The sequence below is a fragment of the Epinephelus lanceolatus genome, chromosome 9 (genome assembly GCF_041903045.1).
Source record: "Epinephelus lanceolatus isolate andai-2023 chromosome 9, ASM4190304v1, whole genome shotgun sequence".
Lineage (NCBI taxonomy): Eukaryota > Metazoa > Chordata > Actinopteri > Perciformes > Serranidae > Epinephelus > Epinephelus lanceolatus.
The window spans coordinates 27,873,156-27,894,845 of record NC_135742.1 but is presented as its reverse complement, the minus strand read 5'-3'; the positions used below and the strand labels follow the sequence as shown (position 1 = coordinate 27,894,845).

At 42.7% G+C, this 21,690-nt stretch overlaps 2 protein-coding genes across 2 annotated transcripts; one reads left to right on the top strand and one right to left on the bottom strand.

Moving 5' to 3' along the window:
* Nucleotides 1–679: 679 nt before the first annotated feature.
* Nucleotides 680–21,049, bottom strand: nol6 (nucleolar protein 6 (RNA-associated)). Its single transcript, XM_033619806.2, has 26 exons — nt 20,900–21,049; nt 20,399–20,593; nt 20,132–20,248; nt 19,820–19,999; nt 19,513–19,681; nt 18,924–19,058; nt 18,580–18,743; nt 18,344–18,464; nt 18,153–18,211; nt 17,956–18,057; nt 17,742–17,857; nt 17,212–17,389; nt 16,850–16,972; nt 16,524–16,672; nt 13,305–13,380; nt 12,779–12,919; nt 12,452–12,569; nt 11,950–12,104; nt 11,589–11,752; nt 11,239–11,391; nt 11,012–11,109; nt 10,703–10,827; nt 7,499–7,588; nt 7,181–7,381; nt 4,905–5,006; nt 680–1,040 (listed from the first exon to the last, which is right to left on the bottom strand). Exons 1-26 carry the CDS (start codon nt 20,936–20,938, stop codon nt 891–893), a joined length of 3,420 nt encoding a protein of 1,139 aa, XP_033475697.2. The 5' UTR covers nt 20,939–21,049; the 3' UTR covers nt 680–890.
* On the top strand, nt 13,354–16,530 carry LOC117252717 (E3 SUMO-protein ligase ZBED1-like). Its single transcript, XM_033619807.2, has 2 exons — nt 13,354–15,121; nt 15,236–16,530. Exons 1-2 carry the CDS (start codon nt 13,622–13,624, stop codon nt 15,782–15,784), a joined length of 2,049 nt encoding a protein of 682 aa, XP_033475698.1. The 5' UTR covers nt 13,354–13,621; the 3' UTR covers nt 15,785–16,530.
* Nucleotides 21,050–21,690: the final 641 nt, after the last annotated feature.

The following is a 21,690-nucleotide window of genomic DNA, read 5'->3' as shown; positions in this document are numbered from 1 at the left end:
AATACTCAGAGCATTAGTGTAGCAGCAAACCACTATTTGCTATGTAAAGATATAGTGGAGTAACAGTGTCCCGAACAGAGAATGAAATCATGATGCCTGTGTGTGTGATGTAATCCGAGCTTCACTGTTTGTTGTTGTAGAAGACAGTCCAGCTGCACATGCGTGTTAGTACATGAGAGTCCCTGTGACTGTATCCCACTGGCTAGCTAATCGCCTCCACACTGCACTGCACTCATAGAGCAGTTAATGCTGAGATCAGGAGGGCGTTGTCATAGAAGTGTAGAGCCCACTGTCTAGTTTCCCCCCCAGGTTAATAATGTTAGCTGTGTCAGCACTGTTGCCTTTGTTAGTGCTGTTTATTGAGTTAGCACCACTAGCTGCTAGATACCAGCTCAGCCACCTCCATGTTGAGAACCATGTGCAGACTATCCCACACCAGCCTCTGAATCATAGATATGTTCTGAATGACACAGACAGCTCCTTCAAGCTGATGCATCTAAATTGCTTGTTTTGTCCAACCAACAGTCCAGACTTAAATCTCTTCACTTAGCTCCCATAGAAAAGCAGCAAATCTCTGCATTTGAGAAGCCAAATTTTGTTTGAAGATGACTTACACCATTAATCTTCCTTCTCATAATGTCACCCACTCATGGATAAGCTAATAGGCAGGCAGTCAATATAAATCAAAAGAGCAGATATGCATTTATTAGACATGATACAGCTTCAACAAAACAAACATGGCTGATCTTAAACAGCAACATTATTAACAGATAATATTGTTAACAAGACGTCCAAAATGCATTCATGTGTCCATTGTTCTGTTTTGATAGCTCAGACACAAACAAGATAAAATGTTTTACATTACAATGCACCTGGTAACAATGCTGTGTCTACAATGACCATTTTTCACTCCTGGCTTCCACTGATTTGATCAAGCCCTTGCCCATGATACGGAAGTCCTCCAGTATAGCTTCAACGTTAGGAATGGTATTTGCTTCCTCCCCGGTCACCTGCACGCTCCGAGCAGAAATCTGCGACGTCTGCGATGAAGGAAAACATCAGTTCAGAATGGTGCATGTTGACGTGTGAGTGAAAAGAGGACGATAAATGTGAAGGAGACATGATACAACAAAGCAAGCTGTTTGTAGTCAAAAAAGACCAGGGGCCTCATGTACAAAGACTTGCGTGGATTTCCTACTGAAACTTGGCGTACGCTTAAATCCAGAAAACGTTGTACGCACAAAAATATCCAGATATATGAATCTGTGCGTACACATGAATCCAAGCACATTTCCTTTGTACATCCCAATCAACGTGGAATTGAGCGCACATGTTGGAGTACCCGGCCCCTCCCTGTCCACGCCCCCATTTAAATATGCAAATCATATTTAAATTAACCCTGCACCTGAGATTCCCTTCTCTGCACGATCAGAAAACTAAAACAAAAGAATTAGTAAGACAGGAAAAAAGAAAAATTTCACAGAATACGAATTGGAGACACTACTCACTGAAGTGGAGGCGCACAAAAATGTACTTTTTGACACGCTGTCCTCCGGCATCAATACTAAACGTAAGAGGAGTGAGTGGGAGAGTGTGTGTGAGGCTGTCAATGCTGTGGGGACAGAAAAGCGCACACACGCAGAATTAAAAAAGAAGTGGTCCAACATTAAGGTGGACGTGAAGCGGAGGAGGGCTGCCCACCGCCAAAGTGTGGCCAAAACAGGCGGGGGGACAGGAGAGGAGGAGCTCACCCCCTTTGAACAGAGAGTCGCCTGGGGTCAATTGAAAGCAGACAATTAATTATGTGAACTGGATTTACAGTTTATATTTGTTAATCTTATACACCACCTACATGGATCACACACTATTGTTGTAAATGAATGCAGAAGTGCGCCGGGGAAAAGGTGAGGCTGATTAAGAAATGTCACACTTTACGCACGGGTTTATTGACATGAGTACTTTACACACAGAGACAATCAGGAGCTTGTTAGAAAGCTCTGAAGCTGTAGTTTAACCAGCAAAAAGCAAGTCACTAACTTTAACCACTGACTAATACTGATGCTGTGAAGGCAGGATAATATTTGGGGGCACACAAGCTCAGTGTGCATCAGGGGGATTAATATTAGGACAATTAAACAAATAAATTATTTACTCACCAAGAAGCCACCCATCACGCAAAGTGCCAGCTAGTAGTCTGTTCCCTACCATGCTGTTGCTCAGTGTGTTTAACCAGGCCACCTCGCCACAATGTTGGTTAATCGCATTTGCGCATCACATATGATCTGTACATTGATCGAATGAAAATGCTTCCTGTTGACATAAACAAATTCATCCTGTGATGGTGCTTTTATACTGTAGCCATGTGTGTGCAGTCGATAGCTCCGATAACGTTAGGAAAACCATCTGTCGCTGCAAATTGCGCTTTAATGTTGGCCTGTTCAGCTGCATTGTATGGGAATTTGATATACCTGGCTGACATGCGGATAATTCCGTCCCACACAGCTAGCATGGCTCGGCTCAGGGTCGACTGGCACAGTCCCGATTGGTCAGCCAGCTCCCTCTGGAAGGTCGGTCAGCACCTGTATGGATACAGGCAGCGCATGGCTCCTTGCTGTGTTGCGCTGCCGGCTGCGCACAGTTCCAGGAGGATTGGCCTCGGGAACCTAAAGCAGCTGATGAGCCAGTTGTTATCATGTGCCAGTAAATCCTCTCCGTCTCTGAACACACACTCTCTTCGTATTGCGCCATTTACAAATCTTCTAATACTGCTAAAGCAGCCTTTGTTGTTAACGGTATTTTCGGCACCACTTTGCGCATGCTTGTATATCCACTCATCTAATTGCAGACACGTGGGTGTGTTAATTGTTCATGTGTCTGTGATGTGCACATCACTCTGAGAACTAATTGTTTTCACATTTATTTATTGTAACAGTTTCCCAGCATCACCTCTAAGTGTCGCCAAAGGATCAACAGCTGTAGAAACATGTCTACGCCAGTCATGAAGTTGGCGTGAGGCACCGCACATTTCCACGGTCATTTCACTCTTGATACATCTGAACTTTGTCGTGGAAAAGGACGTACGCCACGTTTTTGTGCGTACGCACCCTTTGTACATGATGCCCCAGGGGCCTCATTAATAAAGCTTGCTTACGCACACAACAGGGCTTCAAAGTGGTGTACGCCACTTACCATGCAAAGGTTGTGATTTATAAAAATAAACTTGGAGGGAGAAAGTGCGCACCTGTAAGCAAACCCTGAGTCATGTGTGCGCACATTTTGGAAGACACTGGGAAGTGGCGATGCAGACGGCGAGGTGGAGAAGTGGAGTCAGATTTTTATTTATTAATCCAGCAGCCAGCCAGCCTTATTTTGCGCTTGGAGTGAGTGATAATTGTTTCATATAAACGTTGTAAAATCCAACTCAAATCCTGAATTGAAATTCTTTCTAAATATGTATTTAATCTGCACTGCCTCTAACGCTTCATTGTCCATTCTGTGAGCGCAGGAGGGGGAGAGGATGGCGCGACTGCATGGAATATATTTATTTATTTAGCTAAATATTTCCAGTGTATTTATCATGTCTCGAAATACAGCCATTAAGCACAACCGTTACACTCATTTCATCAGCCCTACTTAGACATGTGCTGTTCATGACAAAACCGGCATGAAGAAACGTGTATTGTATTTCAAATAGGGCTGCCACAATTAGTCGACTAATCGATGTCTAATCAACTATTAAAATAATCGGTGACTATTTTAGTAGTCAACTAATCGGTTTGAGTCATTTTTCATAGAAAAGTACTATTAAAGTACCCCAAAATACTCTTACTGCAGCTTCTTACGTTCAGATATTAGCAGCTTTACACACTCTCCCGTGACAGTGAACTAAAACCCTTTGGCGTGAGTATGAAAGAAGACATTAGATGACGTAATTTTGGGGTTTGGGCGAGACAGACGGACATTTTTCAACATTTTAACACATTTTTCGATGAAATGATTAGTCGACTAATCGAAGAAATAATCAACAGATTAGTTGACAATGAAAATAATCGTTAGTGGCAGCCCTAATTTCAAATTACACGTTGTATTTTGGGACAGGGATACCACTGGTTCATGCTGTAATTCAGGCCGGGAGTCTGATCAGACTAATTGCCATAAACATATAAATACTATGGTGACCCTCGCGCGTAATTGCGCAAGATGGCACTGGCACATACTCCTTTTTGCCTCCACCTTTAATAAATGTGATTCTTTATGTCGCACATCACTGTCAAACATCTTCAAATTTAACACATTAACTACGTTGGTAAAGGAGTAGAAATATTTGGTCTACCTTTAGATCAGACCACTTTTTTTTTGGTTCTGTCACTGTCGTGCACTCCCACAGACACAGCTGACAGCATCAGCAGCGTTTAAGTGTTGCCACTGTTTTTCGCTTTCTTTTATTAGTGATCCCGCTGCTGTGGCCACCAAATAAAATCTTTCTTCAGTCCTCCACCTCCAGTTAAAAGGTCTCTAGCTCAGTCTCGGAGAAATTCCGTTTTTTGGTTCATTTCTCACCCGTCGCCTTGACTCACACAACACTTGCATGCTGGCTTATTTATATGCAGATCGCATTCATGAGGTGATTTGCATGACCATTTATGGTTGAACTAGGGCGTGTAGAGGGCGGAATATGAGGCGGATCTGGGTGCGCACAACTCCAGGAGGTCTGTGATTTATAAAGAGAACACTGCGTGCAAGTGTGGGTGCGCACTGTTTTATAAATCAGATTATTTTTTGGTGCACGCCATTTTCAGCTTTTGGGCGCACGTCAACTTTTAGTATGAATCTTAAGCACTCTTTTATAAATGAGGCCCCAGCTCCTTTATTAATTTAGACTAAGGACAAGGCTTAGACCTTACCTTAAAGGGCACTGGTACGAAGGCCTTCGGCTTCCATAAAACTGCGATCACTGTTCCACCATGAGGGTCACAGAAGAAGAGGGCCAGCTCTCCAAAAGCCTCCTGGAAATTAATTAATTTAGGTAATGCAATAGAAGTTCAGGACACTGGAGGACAGACTCCATTCTGTTTGAGTACCGTCCTCCACAAGCAGTTATATTTCACAACTCCTCTTTAATACGCCTGGTCTAATAATTAGCCCTTTGTTTGACTGCTTTGACTCATTACTAAAATAATGCCCAGGTGTAGACTTGTTCATACTGTGCACATCATAGGACACGTACTGCCTGCATAATTTAACCCACAACCTTTCATTGCACTGATGGGAAAAGAGCCGGAAAGGAGTCAGAAAGAAAGACACAAGGAGAGGGCCTGTATTTCAGATTGCTTAATAACAAGGTAAGACCCTGGCTGGGAACTAATTCAAAAGGTACTGTAAATGACATTCAGAGCATTGATATAGCAGCAAACCACTATTTGCTATGGAAAGATATGGTGGAGATATGGCACCCTGAGCAGAGAAAAAAGTCACACTCCCTCTGTTTGTGATGTAATCTGTGCTCCTCTGTTCTAAGAATTACTAAGAATTTCCCTAGTCGACCAATAGTCTTCATTTAGGACCATTAGTCAACTAGTCGCCCGCATCTTTACAAAACTGATTTAGTTATTAAATGACATATTTTGGGCGGGGCAACACAATGGTTTGAGTTCAAGGTGTGAGAAAGAATAGTATCAGTAACATTGTTAACACTGAGAAATACAAAACCATACTAATGAACCTTCATTAATATAGGCTTATATTTTATCTGCAAGTGCACGTCACACACTGAGCGAGCCGCCTGTTAATGACGCTGTCAGCAAAGCAGTAGTGATTGTGCTAAGTGGCTAATGGGCATGTAGCTACTGACCTGTTTCAGATGATACGTCATGTTTGTAGTCGACCAATGAAGATGAGTTTACATATCACCTTGGGTTCGTCCTTCACCTTCTCGAAATGATCCCACACTTTGGATTTCCTGCCCGACATGTTATTAACTAGCCTGTGGCATTACCACAGGTACGAGCCTTGGAAAATAGGAGCCTTACACATACCCATGCTGCATCTTTAACTGCCTGGAAAACCAACATTGGGTGCTCTGCGCTAATCTTGTGCCTTTTCTGTGCCAGCTTTCAAGAGCATGGCAGCAGGCACTGTTTATAGTGTGTAGGCCTATCGTCCGTGGGACAGATGTAAAGCTCTGGGTAGCCCTGCGCTAACATGATCAACTGTTCCATATTTATCAGACTGAATATTTACAGAAGAAGGGAAAGATATCTGTCGGCTGTGATTGGTTTGTACCCTGACTCCTGTCTGACTGCTGAGCGTGTCCCCTTCCTGTGTCTGTCCTTTTACATTAAATTCTGAAGTGGTCCAGCCATATAGGTTTTAATTTATTTTGACAAGGCACAGCTCCTAATAGAGTTTCACGTGTTTTTTTTTTTTGTTTTTTTTTTCTGCAACTAAGCGACCAATGAAATCTTGCTCGAATAATGACCTTTCTGGTCGGCTAACGTTTGGTCGACTATCTGGGGGCAGCCGTAGTTCATTGTTTTGGTAGATACTTGAGCCACATGTGCATGGTAGTGCATATGACTCCCTGTGTGGGTACTGCTCTGTCTAACTAATTGCCGCCACTCTGCACTGCAGTTATATGGCAGTCACCACTGATAACGCTGCCCTGACCCATAGTGGCAGAATGGCTTCAGCACAGAAACGTAACAGCTACTCTCCTGTTCCCCCCACGTTAACACTCTGTCAGCTAACACGCTGTTCATGCTGTTAGCAAGGTTCAGCTCAGCCACCTCTATGTTGAGAGCTGTGTTCAGGCAATCCTAGTTCAAACTCTGAATCACAGATATGCTCTGAATGTCTCATACAGCTCCCTTACACATGTGGGTTGTGTGCACAAGAGTGTGTAGCAAAGGTGAAGAGCATGGCTGATAACTAGTTAAGAAATATCAGACATGTTTCTAGGAAATCTACCTACTTCTAGTTTTACTGGGTATTTCTCTACTTAATAATTATTTTTTATTCCCAGGAAGCTGCTGGACGTCACAGGGAATATACTTTGGGCTTAAATGGCCAAGCTGCAACTTGCATGCGCAAATCCTGCTTCCCAGCTTTTCTCGCATCCTGTGTCAACAAGGCATAAATAACCCCACCACACCTTCCTTTCAACCCGACAGACAAGACTCACTCTGAGCTCTGCCAAGTAGAGGGTTACAGGGTTGAAGTCAACGACAGGGAGGGCCCCTCCAGACTGGGCCAAACTGCCGGCCATGACGCCCCTATTGAAGGTGACAGTGGGAGGGTCCACTGCCTGAGCGAGCAGGGGAACCTGCTTGGGGCTCAGGTGAATCAACACATCGTAGGCATCCAGAGGAGGGCGCATGACCACCTGCACAAACACAGACGAATGCATGCAAGGCTGAAATATTAACTCATTATTCATTCAGATAGTGGACCACTGATTAAGGCAACAGTAAATGAGAGCTTCCAAGCATTTTTCACTAACCCTGACATCTTGTATCTGGCTGCCGTCCATCAGCTGATGTTCCAGTAACTTAAGACTCTCTGCAGCCACTGTCACCACGCGCTGCAGCATCTGAAGACACACAACCAAAACAGAACGGATGGTTAAAGTGGGACGCTTCGGACATTCCAGAGGATGTCATATGGTATATAGACCACTATTGTGGTGGCACAGCTGTCGATTAGCACTGGAATGTCCATTTCCCAGTTTCTCAGAACTCATAGAACATCTCCAACAATTGCAGACATGAAAAAGCAATAAAATGACCAGCATTATCTTCAGTGATATCCAGCAATTGTTGCGTTAAAAGGAGCCGCCTAATGTGTTTGTTTCAACCTGCTGATCAAAGCACACCCATATGTTTTGCGCATTAGTGCAAAGACTCACTTACATACTTAGCTGTAACAAAACACAGGTAATATGAGGACATGCCTCGGTAACTATGACTATGATAACTGAACGTTAGTGGAGGAACCTTGCTTCTTTGTTATTTTAAGAATGTGAAATCACTGCATGAAGGTGTCCCATAAATGTACTTCATGAAATTCCACCAAATTATCATTATTGTACTATTATGTGCTAATATGTCATCTTTTATCCACTTAGGCTTTTGTTAAAGATACTCAAATAATCAAAGTGACTTTCTTCCGACAACAGTTTCAAGTTCAGCTCCAAAAAAGCTGAGATGCTGTGTAAAATGTGAATAAAAACAAAAATGGGGATGAACTAAGGTTCTCCTTAAATCTTATTTCAGCATTTAACCTACATTAATGATGGATACTCTTTTCTTATATACAACTTGTACTTCTACTATGTAGTTGTTTTGTTTTTGACTACAATTAGGCAGCTGATCCAGATTACAACCCCTGTTCATTCACCAGGGAAATGTTTAACGCACTTTCATTCACACCAACCTTAAATCTCTTTCTGGTTCAGTTGTAAATCACGACATGTGCAAAGCTTATTAACATTTCTGAGGTCATGTAGGTATTTTGTTGATGGAAAGCATGGTGTGTATTCTGAGAGAAACTCAAGGATTCAATCATCACTATCTGCCCTCTAGTGGTCATTCAAAGGTACTGACACAACTATAAACAACACACTGACCCATAATCACTTACTCACCTCAGCTATTTGTTTTGATAAAACTTTTCAGTTTTTTTTCTTTTCTCCAGAATTTTTTTCTTTCAACCCAGTTAAGCACTTTGAACAAAGATTCTGACATTCACCAATGTTTTCCTATTTGGGATTTGTTCTCAGGAAAGAACTGAATATACACACATTTGAGTGCTGACATGTTTGTGCAAAATAATTGGTAGGTGTGTTTTCTTCAATTCTACAGTTGTGTAATATTACAACATTTAAATTCCTTCTTTCTTTTTTTTTACCATTTAGAATATTTTTAAAAATCATTTCATTATTTTACAATTAATAAAAATAGAACAAATGTTATTCTAAAATAAACACTCCCATACAAATCAATTATGTTGATTGGGAACCATGCTATCCAATAATTAGTGATCGATCACTCTATTTATAGGCCCAAAATAGGCCTATTTCTGCTCCCTGGGTCTACTCGCACAATGCCACATTTACCACTGCTCCAAGATGCTACAGATGGTGCCTTGGGAAGGAAATGCATGATGAGGGCAAGCCTGTCCCCCTCCTGTGGTCAGTGTCTCTCCTCTGTATTTGGTGGTATTTTTGTGGCCACAGATTTAAGATTGAGCCTTTTTTTAAATGAATCAGTTGTGTGCCCTTCTCACAATATAGCATCTGCTTAATGAGTAATAGCATCTCATGCATTGTTTTTTTTTATATCCACTAATGACGTTATTAAATATGACAGCTCATTTGGAGTTCACCTCCTGCAGAAGTACCTCGCTCATCAACTATCGAAGTGGTTTTTTATGTTTGGAGTCCAGTGCTCCACCCTCTTTAGACTTTTGTTTGGGCATTCTTAACTTAATCTCTTAAATTTTCTTTTAAATATCTGTGTGCACACGGCCCTGCAGTCTCATGCCCTTTTATGGGGATTTGCAGGGCGTTTACCTAAATGCTAATTAGGATCAACTGGCAGGCACTTTCAATTTACAAGGTCAAGGAGAGTCTTCATTATATGCACACAACTGTGAACAATTCTGTGGTTTGAGGACACGTCATGAATCTGACAAACTTTTGTTTGGAAATTTTCAAGAACAAACTTAAAAAAAAAAAAAAAAACTAAGGAGGATAGTGTTGAATGAGGCCAAATGACGTCTGTGTCAGGACGTCACAGAGCACAAAGTTCCTGTTCTCTGCCACTGGTATAAAGGAGGATGCTGGGAAAAAGGCTCAGTTTTAATACTGGGTTTGGAAGAGGAGTGAGGTGGGATAACACAGGAAGCTTATCTGGGTCAGCTACGCACCATGGGAAGCTGGTGTGCTTACCTTTTCTGTACACTGCTGTGTGCCGCTGGACTCCTTTACAGCTACGGTCAAGTCCAAACAGAGGAATACAAAGCTAAATATTTAACCTATTTCACTACGACTGAGGACGGCAATGAAAAGCAACTGGTGAGCTACACCTGATGGTCTCCCAAAGCATAAATAGTGCTGGTGGAAATTCTTCATGATGTTGTTTCTTATTTGATATTGTGGTTTTCTATTGTTTATTAAAGTAAGACATAATATTTCTGCATCCCCAGATCAATAATTTACATGGAGTTTTAGAAAGACTTCAGAACAATGAATTTCCAGCTCTAAGAAAAAGGCATGGCTATCTACCTGTGGTGCGTAATGCAACGACTCCATTTGAAATTCCTGAAATCATTCTGTTTGGCTTAATATGTTCATCATCTTTCCATCTTACTTCAGTTTGGTGTCTTGTCTTTTCAGTGTGATCCAGGAGACCAGTGTGCACTAAGGAAAGGCTCCAGGATCGGGAAACTATGTGACTGCTTTCTGCCGAGAACATGCAACTCTTTTTTTCACCGTTGCTTGTGATTGTTTACCAAACAAACACTAAAAATAATTTATAAATTTCTGATGTATTTGATGTCATAGTTCTCAAGTATTCAATTGCCTATTTTTTTCCTGCTACTGTCTAATTGTAATATTTAATTTTTTTTTAATTCAGTATTGAGTGCTGATCTATTAAACATGTTGTTGTGTGAGTTTTGTGCTTGTGTTTGTGTGTCCACTGACCTGTACACTAGGAGCTCGCTTGGTCCACATAGATTGTTTTTTGTCCTTAGGCGTAGCTATAAACATGACGGGCAGAGACTCTCTGGAGGCCATGAAGTCATTCTTGATCTCTGTGTATTCGACGGCTGCACGTGACAGAGTGGTGAAAAACAATCACGCTTGGTGTTGAAACAGCAACGAATACGAGCAGGATCTTAAAGTATGTCCGGTGTGAATATAGAATGAGGTCAGGGGCGAATTTGTTTGTGTGACATAGAGGGAAAAGGGGTGTGTGTGTGTGTGTGTGTGTGTGTGTGTGTGTGTGCTTGCCTGTGAGCTGGTTGTTGAGGTTGACTACCAGCGGGTTGTTCCTCCAGTCAAAGGAAGAAAGCAGACGAAGGAAACGAAGGAAGCCAACCTGAGGAGAGCTGAGGAAAACAGAAATCATTCACATGACCTATTGAATGAACAAAGGGAAGTTCAAAAAAAAAAAAAAGTTGTCCACAATTGAGACTGATATGGTGGACTGATTATTAAAAAGTATGAGCCGTAGTTACCCGGGAGGAGTAAAGGGTGCAGGTTGCAGGAAAAGCGACGCCACAAGCAGGTCTGCTGTGTCCTCTGTGATGTCTTCACTGAAGAGCTGTGCCCCCAGCCAGCGTTTGGCCAGGCGACACACTGCCCCGAAACATGGGTGCTGCTGCTGGAGCCTACCAACAACAGGATGACATGTATGACATGGAGAAAAAAGTGAGGAAATGGTGCATACAGGGCAAGGAAAATAATGAAGAAACAGGAAAGAGGCAAAAATGTGGCAACTGAAAGGAAGAAAAGTAGGACAAAGGTTGAAGAAAGTTAAAGCATATAATCAAAAACACACTACTTTGTGTTACAGTTTTAATCTTACCCGTGCAATGTGCTGGTAAGAAGCGGCTTGTGAATGGTGGCCATCTCCAGAGCCTGAGCCTCCTCGTTGTCCCTTACAACCAGCAGCCCCTCTTCATTCACACTCTCCCTCAGCACCTGAGGCTCACGATGGTACGCCACCTGGATGCGGAACAGCAAGCCATCCTGGATCCACAGACAAATGGAAATAAACAGCATGAATAAACAAAATACTGTGAACTGCGATTTAAAACAAACAAAAAAAAAAAACACTGTACCAACAATATGCCTGAACACACCACAAACTTATAATCAGAGTCCAAAGAAACCACAGTCGAGTCCACAGACAAGTGTGGGACCTGTACACAAACTCAAAAATATACCTTCCAGACATCTAGGTGTGCAGGGCACGGCCTGCTCGTGTAATTATGGTGCTTCTTGAGTAACTCTCCGAGGCGGATGTGGAAGGCAGTTCGGAGGTGGCGGATGGCGAGGCGGTCGTGAGGCCACTTTCCACTCCCCTCCATGTGACAGATCACTGAAAGAGCACAGTTACCAATACATTGGTATACGAGTTAGTATTGCTAAATGCCTGTGGTTATGTGGCTGTATTTTCCCTGCTTTGAATACACAGGTTGTAACTCTGTTTAGCAATGCTGAAATAACTAGGTACATTACAGAAGTCAAAGAAGGTATGTTCCAGTCACAAACATTTTCTATGGCAGACGGTGCAGGAATGACTTAAGTCTAGATCAGTAGGGTGTTTGTACTTCATGAGGTTGGTGTGCTACGAGATAGATGGATAGGTTACTGAGGAGGAAGTGGGTATACCCTGTATACTTGTATAAAAACTCTTAAGTAGTTGCTGGTGGATGAAACACTAACCTGTGATAGGGGTGATATAAGCAGGGCAGGGTTTGCCCTCCTTAGGTACCAATGATCTGGACATCTTTTCTCTGTCAAAGAAGGAATAGTCCAGCTTCAGTGGCAGAGGGGGGAAGACCTGCAAGGCACAGATTAAATGTTAGGAGGACTATCATAAAGTCAAATTTACAGTTTGCAATAACCTCAGCCATCAATAACTTCACAGAAGCTCACTGAACTTGAGTTGCATTTGCTGTAGTGTTTAAAATAATGCAAAATTACTTATATTTTACCACTATGACACTGCATTTATTGGAGCAAGTTGTTGTCAAGAACAACCAGCTTTACCTGTGTGTATCTGAGTGCAGGGTGGGCTCCTTGCACTGCTGTGATGGACAGAGGCAGACCTTCCAGCCTCCACAGTTTTCTACTGAGGTCATCATAGGACTGAACCACCAGTAAACTCTCCTCCTCTCCAGTACTGGTCTCCTGAAGAGCACAATGTCAAACACATGGCATACATACACAGTTTTAGACTGCATTTATTTTGTGATAAAACAGCAACACTAACACCCACTTCTGGGGGTCTGCACCATTTTCTTTTGATTGAACAACAAGCATTATAAAATAACAAGAATCTAGTAAATGAGCAACATAATATAAATTAATTGCACTATTAGTTTAACGTATATTCCAACAGGAACACACACACAAAACAGCATTAAGTAAAAGAAAAATACTTATTAATAAACAAATAAAGTGCAACAACAACAATACAACATTCACCATACAACACATAAAACAATATTCTATTGTTTTTTGTTAATACAGCTAATCAATTTTCGGATTTAAAATCAACCGATTTGCCTTTTACCTCACTTCCCGTTTTGATGACGTCATCCACCATCGCCCCCACATAACGCACACAGGATTCGGGGATATCTGCATGCCTGGTGGATAATAAATATATTATTTTCTTTTTAAAAACGACGTTTCAACAAACTCATACCCACACTCGCCTAACTTTCATTTTCTGTCAGGACATATGCAAAAGTGAAACTGGTCACAAACTGGCTTTTTATTACCCAAAAGACCCTTTTTTGGCGGTGGCAGTCGGTGCTAGCTGCTAACATTAGCTAGCTAGCTAACGTTAAAAACATTTTCAGACATAAGCCAGCTGCACGGAAAATAATGAAGCGTACGGGGAGGAGACGGAGCTCTGTGTGGGACTGCTTTGAACAAGTTGGGAACTTCGTCCGCTGCATGAAATGTGACGCTACGTTGAAGTACTGCGGCGGAGCCACCAGCTCCATGATGAACCACATGAGCAGGCACCATCCGTCCACGGCACCCATAGACGAGGACGAGAAACCGGTGATTTGTACCGTTCAGTGTATGGAGGAGGAGAGCAGCGCTAATTCGGACGGCATGCAGGTTGCTATCATGCCACCCAACGTAAACATGACTGCCAACCCCCATGAGCGTGACTATGGAGAGAGGAAGCGCCTGAAGCGGAGCTCTGTGTGGGACATTTTCATCAAAGTGGATGACGAGGTGCACTGCACGATGTGCGACACCAAGCTGAAGTACAGGAGCAGCACCACGAGCATGATGTACCACATCAAAAACAAGCACCCAGACACTATGCCTAATGATGGCGTGTCACTGGCAACACATGCAGAGGTGACTGAGCTCATCTCCAGAATGATAGAGAAGGACATGCTTCCCATCAGCGTGGTTAGTGGTGATGGCTTTCGTGAGCTACTTACACACACTGTGCATAACTATAAAATGCCATCTGTTGGTGATATCACGCGCCTCATTGAAGGTCATTTCCATGAGAAAGTGGAGGAGCTTGTGGTGCAGCTGGGCAGAGTGGAGAAAGTGGCTCTCACTGCTGACTTCTGGACAGCCCTCCCATTTCAGAGGTACATTACAGTTTTCTGTTCGTTCATAACAGAGGACTGGCAGGGGAGGTCAGCTGTGTTGCAGACACACAAGCTATCATCAGACAGCCACACCACTACAGACAGCATCACAGAGAAGCTTCTTAACACCGTGCAGTCCTGGGGTATCGCTGGCAAAGTGACTGCATGTGTTCATAACAACATACAGGACATCTTGTCAGCCAATGCGTGTGCCCGTGTCACCTGGGACTATGCAACTTGCTTTGCCACAACACTGCAGCTAGCAGTCAGCGATGGGCTGAGTGAGGATCTAGTCCGCATCATTGTTGCTGCAGGAAAACTAGTCAAACACTTCAATCAAAACTTGCTGGCAAGCGAGGCCTTGGAGCAGAAGCAAGTTCAGATGTGCCTGCCACAGCACAAGCTTATCCAGTCGAGCAAAGCTAGATGGGACACAATCTGCGATATGTTTGAACGGTTACTGGAGCAGCGGTGGGCAATTAAAGCTGTGCTCTCTGATCGCACAATTACCAACAGACAGGAAGCCCAGATCCTTGAGATTGAAGATGATTGCTGGCAAATAATTGAGAATTTCACACCTGTGCTGGCAACTCTGAAATGGGCAACCACAGTCATATCTGCTGAAACAGAAGTGTCCATTTCAAACATCTACCCAATCACATTCAGTCTCATTCAGACCCACCTTGTGCCAAAAGAAAATGATGTGGAACAAGTCTCTGAGTTTAAGCTGAAAGTTCAGAAGTCACTTAGAAATCACATGGAGGTAGGCATAAAGTAATCAATTTGTCTGTTAACTGGCATGCATTTGGACATGATTTTAGTAGAAGTGCTGATTAAAATAAACAATCTGTATTCTATTTCATTTTACCATTCACAGGTGGACTCTAATGACCTAGCCTCCAAACCCGCTCTGATAGCCTCTATGCTGGACCCTCGTCACAAACATCTCAGCTTCCTGACGCCGACGGGGAGACTAGCCGCAAAGGTTAAACTGCATGAACTGGTTTCAAAATTAGATGTGATAACTACTACTGTGGGCACAAAGGATGAACAGCAGGAGATCCTGGTCACGCCTGACATTAGCCAGGTGGCTATGCCCTCACAACTAAGAAGCGACACCAAGAACACCATGATGTTGCTCCTGGGAGACAACTACAGCTCCTCCTACGCCACAGACTCGGAGGCTCAGGTAGATTATTACTTGAGAGACATTGCTCCTTCACTGGACATAAACCCCCTTGACTGGTGGAGGGTAAATGGACCGAGATTCCCCAAACTGGCCACTCTGGCGAGACACTATTTGTGTGTACCTGGAGTATCGCTGCCATCTTTATTGTCAGAGGCTGGACAAACGTTTGCAACGAGGCGTACAAGACTGAGCGCAGAGCATACTGACATGATGATCTTTGTCAACAGAAATACATAACTTGCATGACCCTACATGATGGAAGAGTACACTGACCTACACCAATTATAAGCTTACTGTAGGGCAATGGGGGGCAAGAGGCAGTGGGTACAAGTAGGTATGGCTGTTACAAGAAAGAATGTTAATATGTTGTATATGCTGGTGCAAATAATGCTACAAACTACTTATTTTTTTTAATCAACAAAACTTTTTCCCCCTCAAGAGTCACTGTGAACTGAGCGGCAGTCAAATACCTAACTATACCATAACTATTGCTGTAGTTCCCAACATCAAAACACAGTGATTTGTCTTATTACCTCACTTGAATTGTCTGCTGACACCTGACCTGGCTTTCAGTAGTGGATAGTGAGCCAATGTTTAAATGATGTCAGCAATATCTGTGTTAGCGCAAGGACACTACAAATGCTTGGCATTCTACATCAAACATGAGGCATAACCATGGATCTACTAAAGGCTGCTTACAGTATAACCTTTGCCATTACACAGGTAATATGTTTTGTGCATGGTCGTTACAAACATTCATAATAGATTTCTGTACGACAGTCTACATAGAAGGGTTAAACTAAAAACAGTGAAGAACTATCACTGGTTTGTTCCTTTGTTAGCATGGTAGCATACTGAATAACTATATTATCAATACAGCTAGAAACTCACTGACCAAACTAACTGTATTATTAACTAGTATTATTGTGGTGTCTGTCGTGTTTCTTAATGTGCTACACAAATATAAAATACATACAGCTGTAGCAGGTGTGCAATGATCTGTTTGGGGACCATCCGTTTCTCGCACATGCTCTTTCCGTCCCACAGCACAGCCTCAGTGATGGCACCATCCTGGAAGCGACGCAGCTCGGAGCGAGAACCCCACATCTGACGAAACTCAGCCGCCTGGCAAAAGAACACCGCTGTTGTTAATAAAGAATCATAATGCAAGCATGGTAACACACAGGTTAGTCTTTTTTGCATGCAACCAGAAAAGCCTTTTAAAAAGGTGCAAATGCTCACCGTAGCTGCTAATATAACACTACAAACACATGCACAGAAAGGAGAGACAGGTGAGGTTACCTTGGGGCTGTCTGCAGGTGGGCCTCTTTCCAAGACAGAGGCTGCCAGCTCTGGCTGTAAGAGCAAACCGAAGGAGAGAGGAGGTTGGGCTTTGTGTTTTGGGGCCTCACTCTCCACAGACCACTGTAATGAAAGAAGCATGAGAAGACAGTTCAGCAATTTCAAAGATCTAAAACTGTAAATCATATTTACAGGAGTGTTTTTTTGTCTCACTCCTCTAATACACTTTAAACTGTGTTGACTCAAGACCATGTACTGTTATGGCAGACGTGCTGATTCAACCAGGGTTTTGTTAAGCACTGAAAAGTAGGTATGGACCGTTTGCCAGCTGAATACACCACATCAAACTAAATCTTTCTCACCTCAAGGTCAGGGGGGAGGGAGTGGGTTAGGAGGTGAATCCTTTGGCCCAGTCCTTGCTGAAGCAGGGTCAGAATAAAAGGGAGTGCCGTTTGGACATAATTTCCACTGTGGTCCATCAGCTCACTGAGGAGATCCAGTTTCTTACAGCTGGACTGAAGCTTCACCAGCTCACATAACCTGGGTGGGGGATGGAAAGCACAAAACTGAAGTCAGCAGGATGAGAATGGGAAGACAATGTGAAAGAGTTCTGCTGTAAATGGGAAACACTTGTGATGTCAGACTAGCAGTAGGTTTTTTTTTTTCAGTACCCTATTTATTATCTGGCATTTATGACCCTGACAATGACTGTGTACGAGATGGTGTCTAAACTATCTTAAGCCAGAACCTGTAAAGAAGAAGTTAACACATTGACAGTGGAAAATGATATGTGCTGCAGAGGAGAGGTAAAAACTAAGCTGTTATGTAGTACATCATAGAGAGACTGGATATAATTTTGTTTTGGTGCATTAGCTGATAAATAGAGCCGTACTGGAATAAATGGTCGCTTGTCCGTATCATGGGTTTGGGGGTCATGAGGAGACTGTGGAACCCATCCACTGTAGGATTGTCCCAGAACTGCATCGACACAGATGCCTCGTGCTGCAGCTGAAAACCAATTTGAAAACAGTCACAACCTGTTGCTTATTGTCACCAGTGTAAAACAAATCCAGCTTGAAATCACATTTTGTTTTCCCAGTATTTACCTGTTTGTAGGTACAAGCGGTCATGTCAGCACACATGTTGAGATGTCCTGAAGGGTCGATGAATACGACCTGGAAAGCGTTGTGGAACTCTGGAAGAGATGGCTGCAGAGACAGAAATAAATAGAAAGGGGGCAATAATTATTAATTCAGGAGGTAAACAAGAGTGTGAATAAGCTACATGCACAGAGACCACTTACAGCTGTGAAGTCAGGATCTCTGGCCAGGCTAATTCCATCCACTGTCAGGTCTGTAGATGCTGAGGGTTCGGATGAGAGGTGGGTAAGTTGCAACATATTCAAAACAGGGATAATCATTCCTACTGTCTATCATATTATGTATATTATTTGTATTTATAAAAACTGGTTTGGTGGGTTTTAAATTTGCTTACCCAGGAAGTTCAGGGTGTTTCGAAGCAGCTGATAGGCCGTCATGGAGTTACTGATTCTGTGAGTGGTCAGCAGGTACGCCAACAGCATTGAAGCCAGGAAGCCATTAAAACAACCAGTGCCCTTTAAGACATTAAGAGAGCAAATACAAAGGTGAGGGGTGAGATAAATGGAGTCAGAAGACTAATAAATAAAGAAGGAAGTGCAATAACTAAGACAGCGATTGCGAGCCTCCTACCTGGTCGAGCTCTCTTTGACGAAGCCAGACTTTGAGCAAAGCCACCCCATCAGCAAAAGCTGAACACTGGGAGCTGACAGCAGAGAGAAACTGGAGGTGAGCCCTGGGCAGTAAATCCCCCAGAACAGAGCTGTTGTAATGTGGAGTGGGAGGTTCACTGCTCTCTGCAACAGACAAACAAGAAATAAATTGGTCTTGATTAAAGCAATAATTCAATTTAACTGTTGCTGAAAAACAATGTAGTCCTGATTATACATATGATCATTGTTTGTTTACAGGTGATGAGATAATTGTGATGAATAACATTTGCAGAGCTAGCTGCATAACTTAACATTGAATCTTACCAGATAGGGAGGTCTGTAATCCGGTGTACCATTCTGTCCGGACATTATTCCTTTGAGGGTGGAAACGGCTGGGCTTGAAGAATCCAGGAGGCGGACAGGCATGAACACGTAGAGTGAAGCTGGAAGAGTCTTTACCTGAGAAGACAGGGCACAATACATCATGATCATAACCAGAAACAAAACACTATGAAAGATATGCAAAGAAAATGAAATACAACGCTCTTCAACAGTGTTCTGCACAATATGATGTAAATTAAAGGAAATTTTCACTCTCCAAATGACCATTTGTATATCAATTACTCATCCTGTGTTACATTTGTGAAGAAAACATTGATTTCTTGCATCTCTTCGGTGAACAAAGTATTCAAAAACTGAAAAAAATTCTTGCTGTTGTTTATAACAACAGCAAAGGTATATCAAAACACTCCTATGACTTCAATTTATCCAAAAGGTTCTCAGTTTTTGGATTCTTCATTCATCGGAGGCACGGAAGAATAACAAATACTTCCTTACAAATTCAGCGTGACATGGGGTGACTAACTGACATACAAATGGTCATTTGGGGGATGAATTATTCCTGTAAAAGTACCTGGATGGGTCAGCAGCAGAACAGGTCGGAGTCGGTTGCCATGGAGACAAGAATAACGCATGCTTCCAATGTCAGAGGAGGATGCGAGATGCTGAGCCAGGCCTGCCAGGTAAAGAGCCCTTTTCCTCGGATACCTCTGGTTCACGACATCCTTCGGGTGGAGGATACTCTAATAACAGAGGGATAAGCAGGTGTCTTTTATAATCTAATGACTGTATCATCATGTTGCATTAAGTTTAAGACTACAACACACTGATCTCAATGCTTCAAGTGATGTATTGAAATAAAACACAGGGAGGTGTCTTACAGCCGGGATTGTGACAGCCAGGTCCACCATGATGCGCGGTTTGGTGCAGGTGCCGAGGGGGTAGCTGCCAATCAGATCGACAGAGGCAGGAGGTGCCATGTGGAACTTGCCCTTTGTTGTTTTGGGCACCAGGAGGAAAGGGACTTTGACTTCACCAGACAGCCATGATAGGTCACTTACCTGAACACAGAGAGGGATTGAGTAGAATATGCTCACATATTTTCATGTGTGAATTTGTGTAGAGCCAAATAAATGGAATAGAGCCTTTACACCCAATCATGAAGCCGTTCTTCCAGTTAAAGCACTACAAACCTCAACCTCTGGTGACTCTGGTACAGTCTGAAGCAGCTTGGTGACTGTCTGAATGAAAGCATCGATTTGCTGTTTCCTACGCTCACTCAGGGCGACCTCTTTCAGCAGCTCCTCCATCTGTTATTGGTGACAGATTACAGACATTTATTAGGAGTGTGTGAAGGGTTGTGTGTTTATTGTTTACATGTGACAACAGGCGTGACTTCAGACATAACCCCATCTCCTTTTCATGTCTCTGTTCATGTCCATGTAAGTCAGAGGTCTCACCTGCATTTTGAGCAGGCTGCAGTGAAATAGGCTTTCTGCCTCTTTCAGTTGGTTCAGCTCCTCAGCTGTAGGAGATCTGTACAGGTCACTTCTGGACAGCTTCACCGGGTGATAGACCACCTCCTCTGGTTTGCTCCTTTTAGCCTTAATGGGAGCCTCATTTTCCTCCTCCTCATTGCTCTCTGAGGGAACCATCTGTAAAATAACATGTAGTTGCAGCAATGCTCAGCAGCTCGGTTTGATTCAACGTTTACTTTCATTACTACGTAAGAATCACAATGAAAGAGTAATGTGTTATTTAAATGTTAATTCCGGTGTTTGTCTACATTGTCTCAGCTATGCCTGTTGTAAATTCAGTTTCTATTAATTACATACTCCACGTTTACGTAGTTGCCAAACTGCAGGCAAGCACGCAACCACAGAGTCAACTGTCCCGTGGGTTCACTGAGCGGTAGTTAGCCACCAAGCAGCCAAACTCACGATAAATATTACCAGACTTACCTCTGCTGGTTCCTTGGTAACTGCTTGCTTCTTCTTCATGTCTGGTTTCCTCTGAATATGATAAAATTCCGATATTTTAACAGATTCAATCAACACTTCTTTCCCTTCATTGCGCCTTCACATGTGCAAAGGGTCAGTCAACCATGCTACGAAAGAAAATATTCCTCTGCTTGGTGTAGAAGCCGCGGCGGTGGATGGTGATTGGCTCGCTGCACGCCGTCGTCATACCCAGAGATAGCAAGATAGGTTGCATGAGCAGGCTCCAGTGTGATTGGTGCTCGAGAGCTACTGATGCATCAGTGACGCTGTCCTTACATTATAGTGCATTCAAGATGAAAAAAAAATGCACATGCAGTAAATACACTTTTATTTTTTGAAGCATATTATTATATCAAGTATAAACAGATTTTACATGATCACATTTATGGGCCATTTCCAGCATTCGGTGCCATTTGAGTCCCCATGACAGTATGATATATTTTGTGTACACTTATTTCTTACATTATTACATCTTACATTATTAACCACCTTTTACCATATAATGGAATGATATGTAAGCAGAATTAGTTAAAATTATTCATTTATTAAGTAGGTGACACTGTCATGTTTGCTCAACTTAAATTACAAATATGAGTAATACAATTTTTGTATAGCCATATTCAGTAATATTCCTCACCAAATGTTTTTTGTAATTTAAACGTTTTTGATGCTTACATTTATACATACACAATTATATATATGTGTGTGTGTGTGTGCCCTGTGCCCTCTGATACTGTTTTGCACAGTAACAC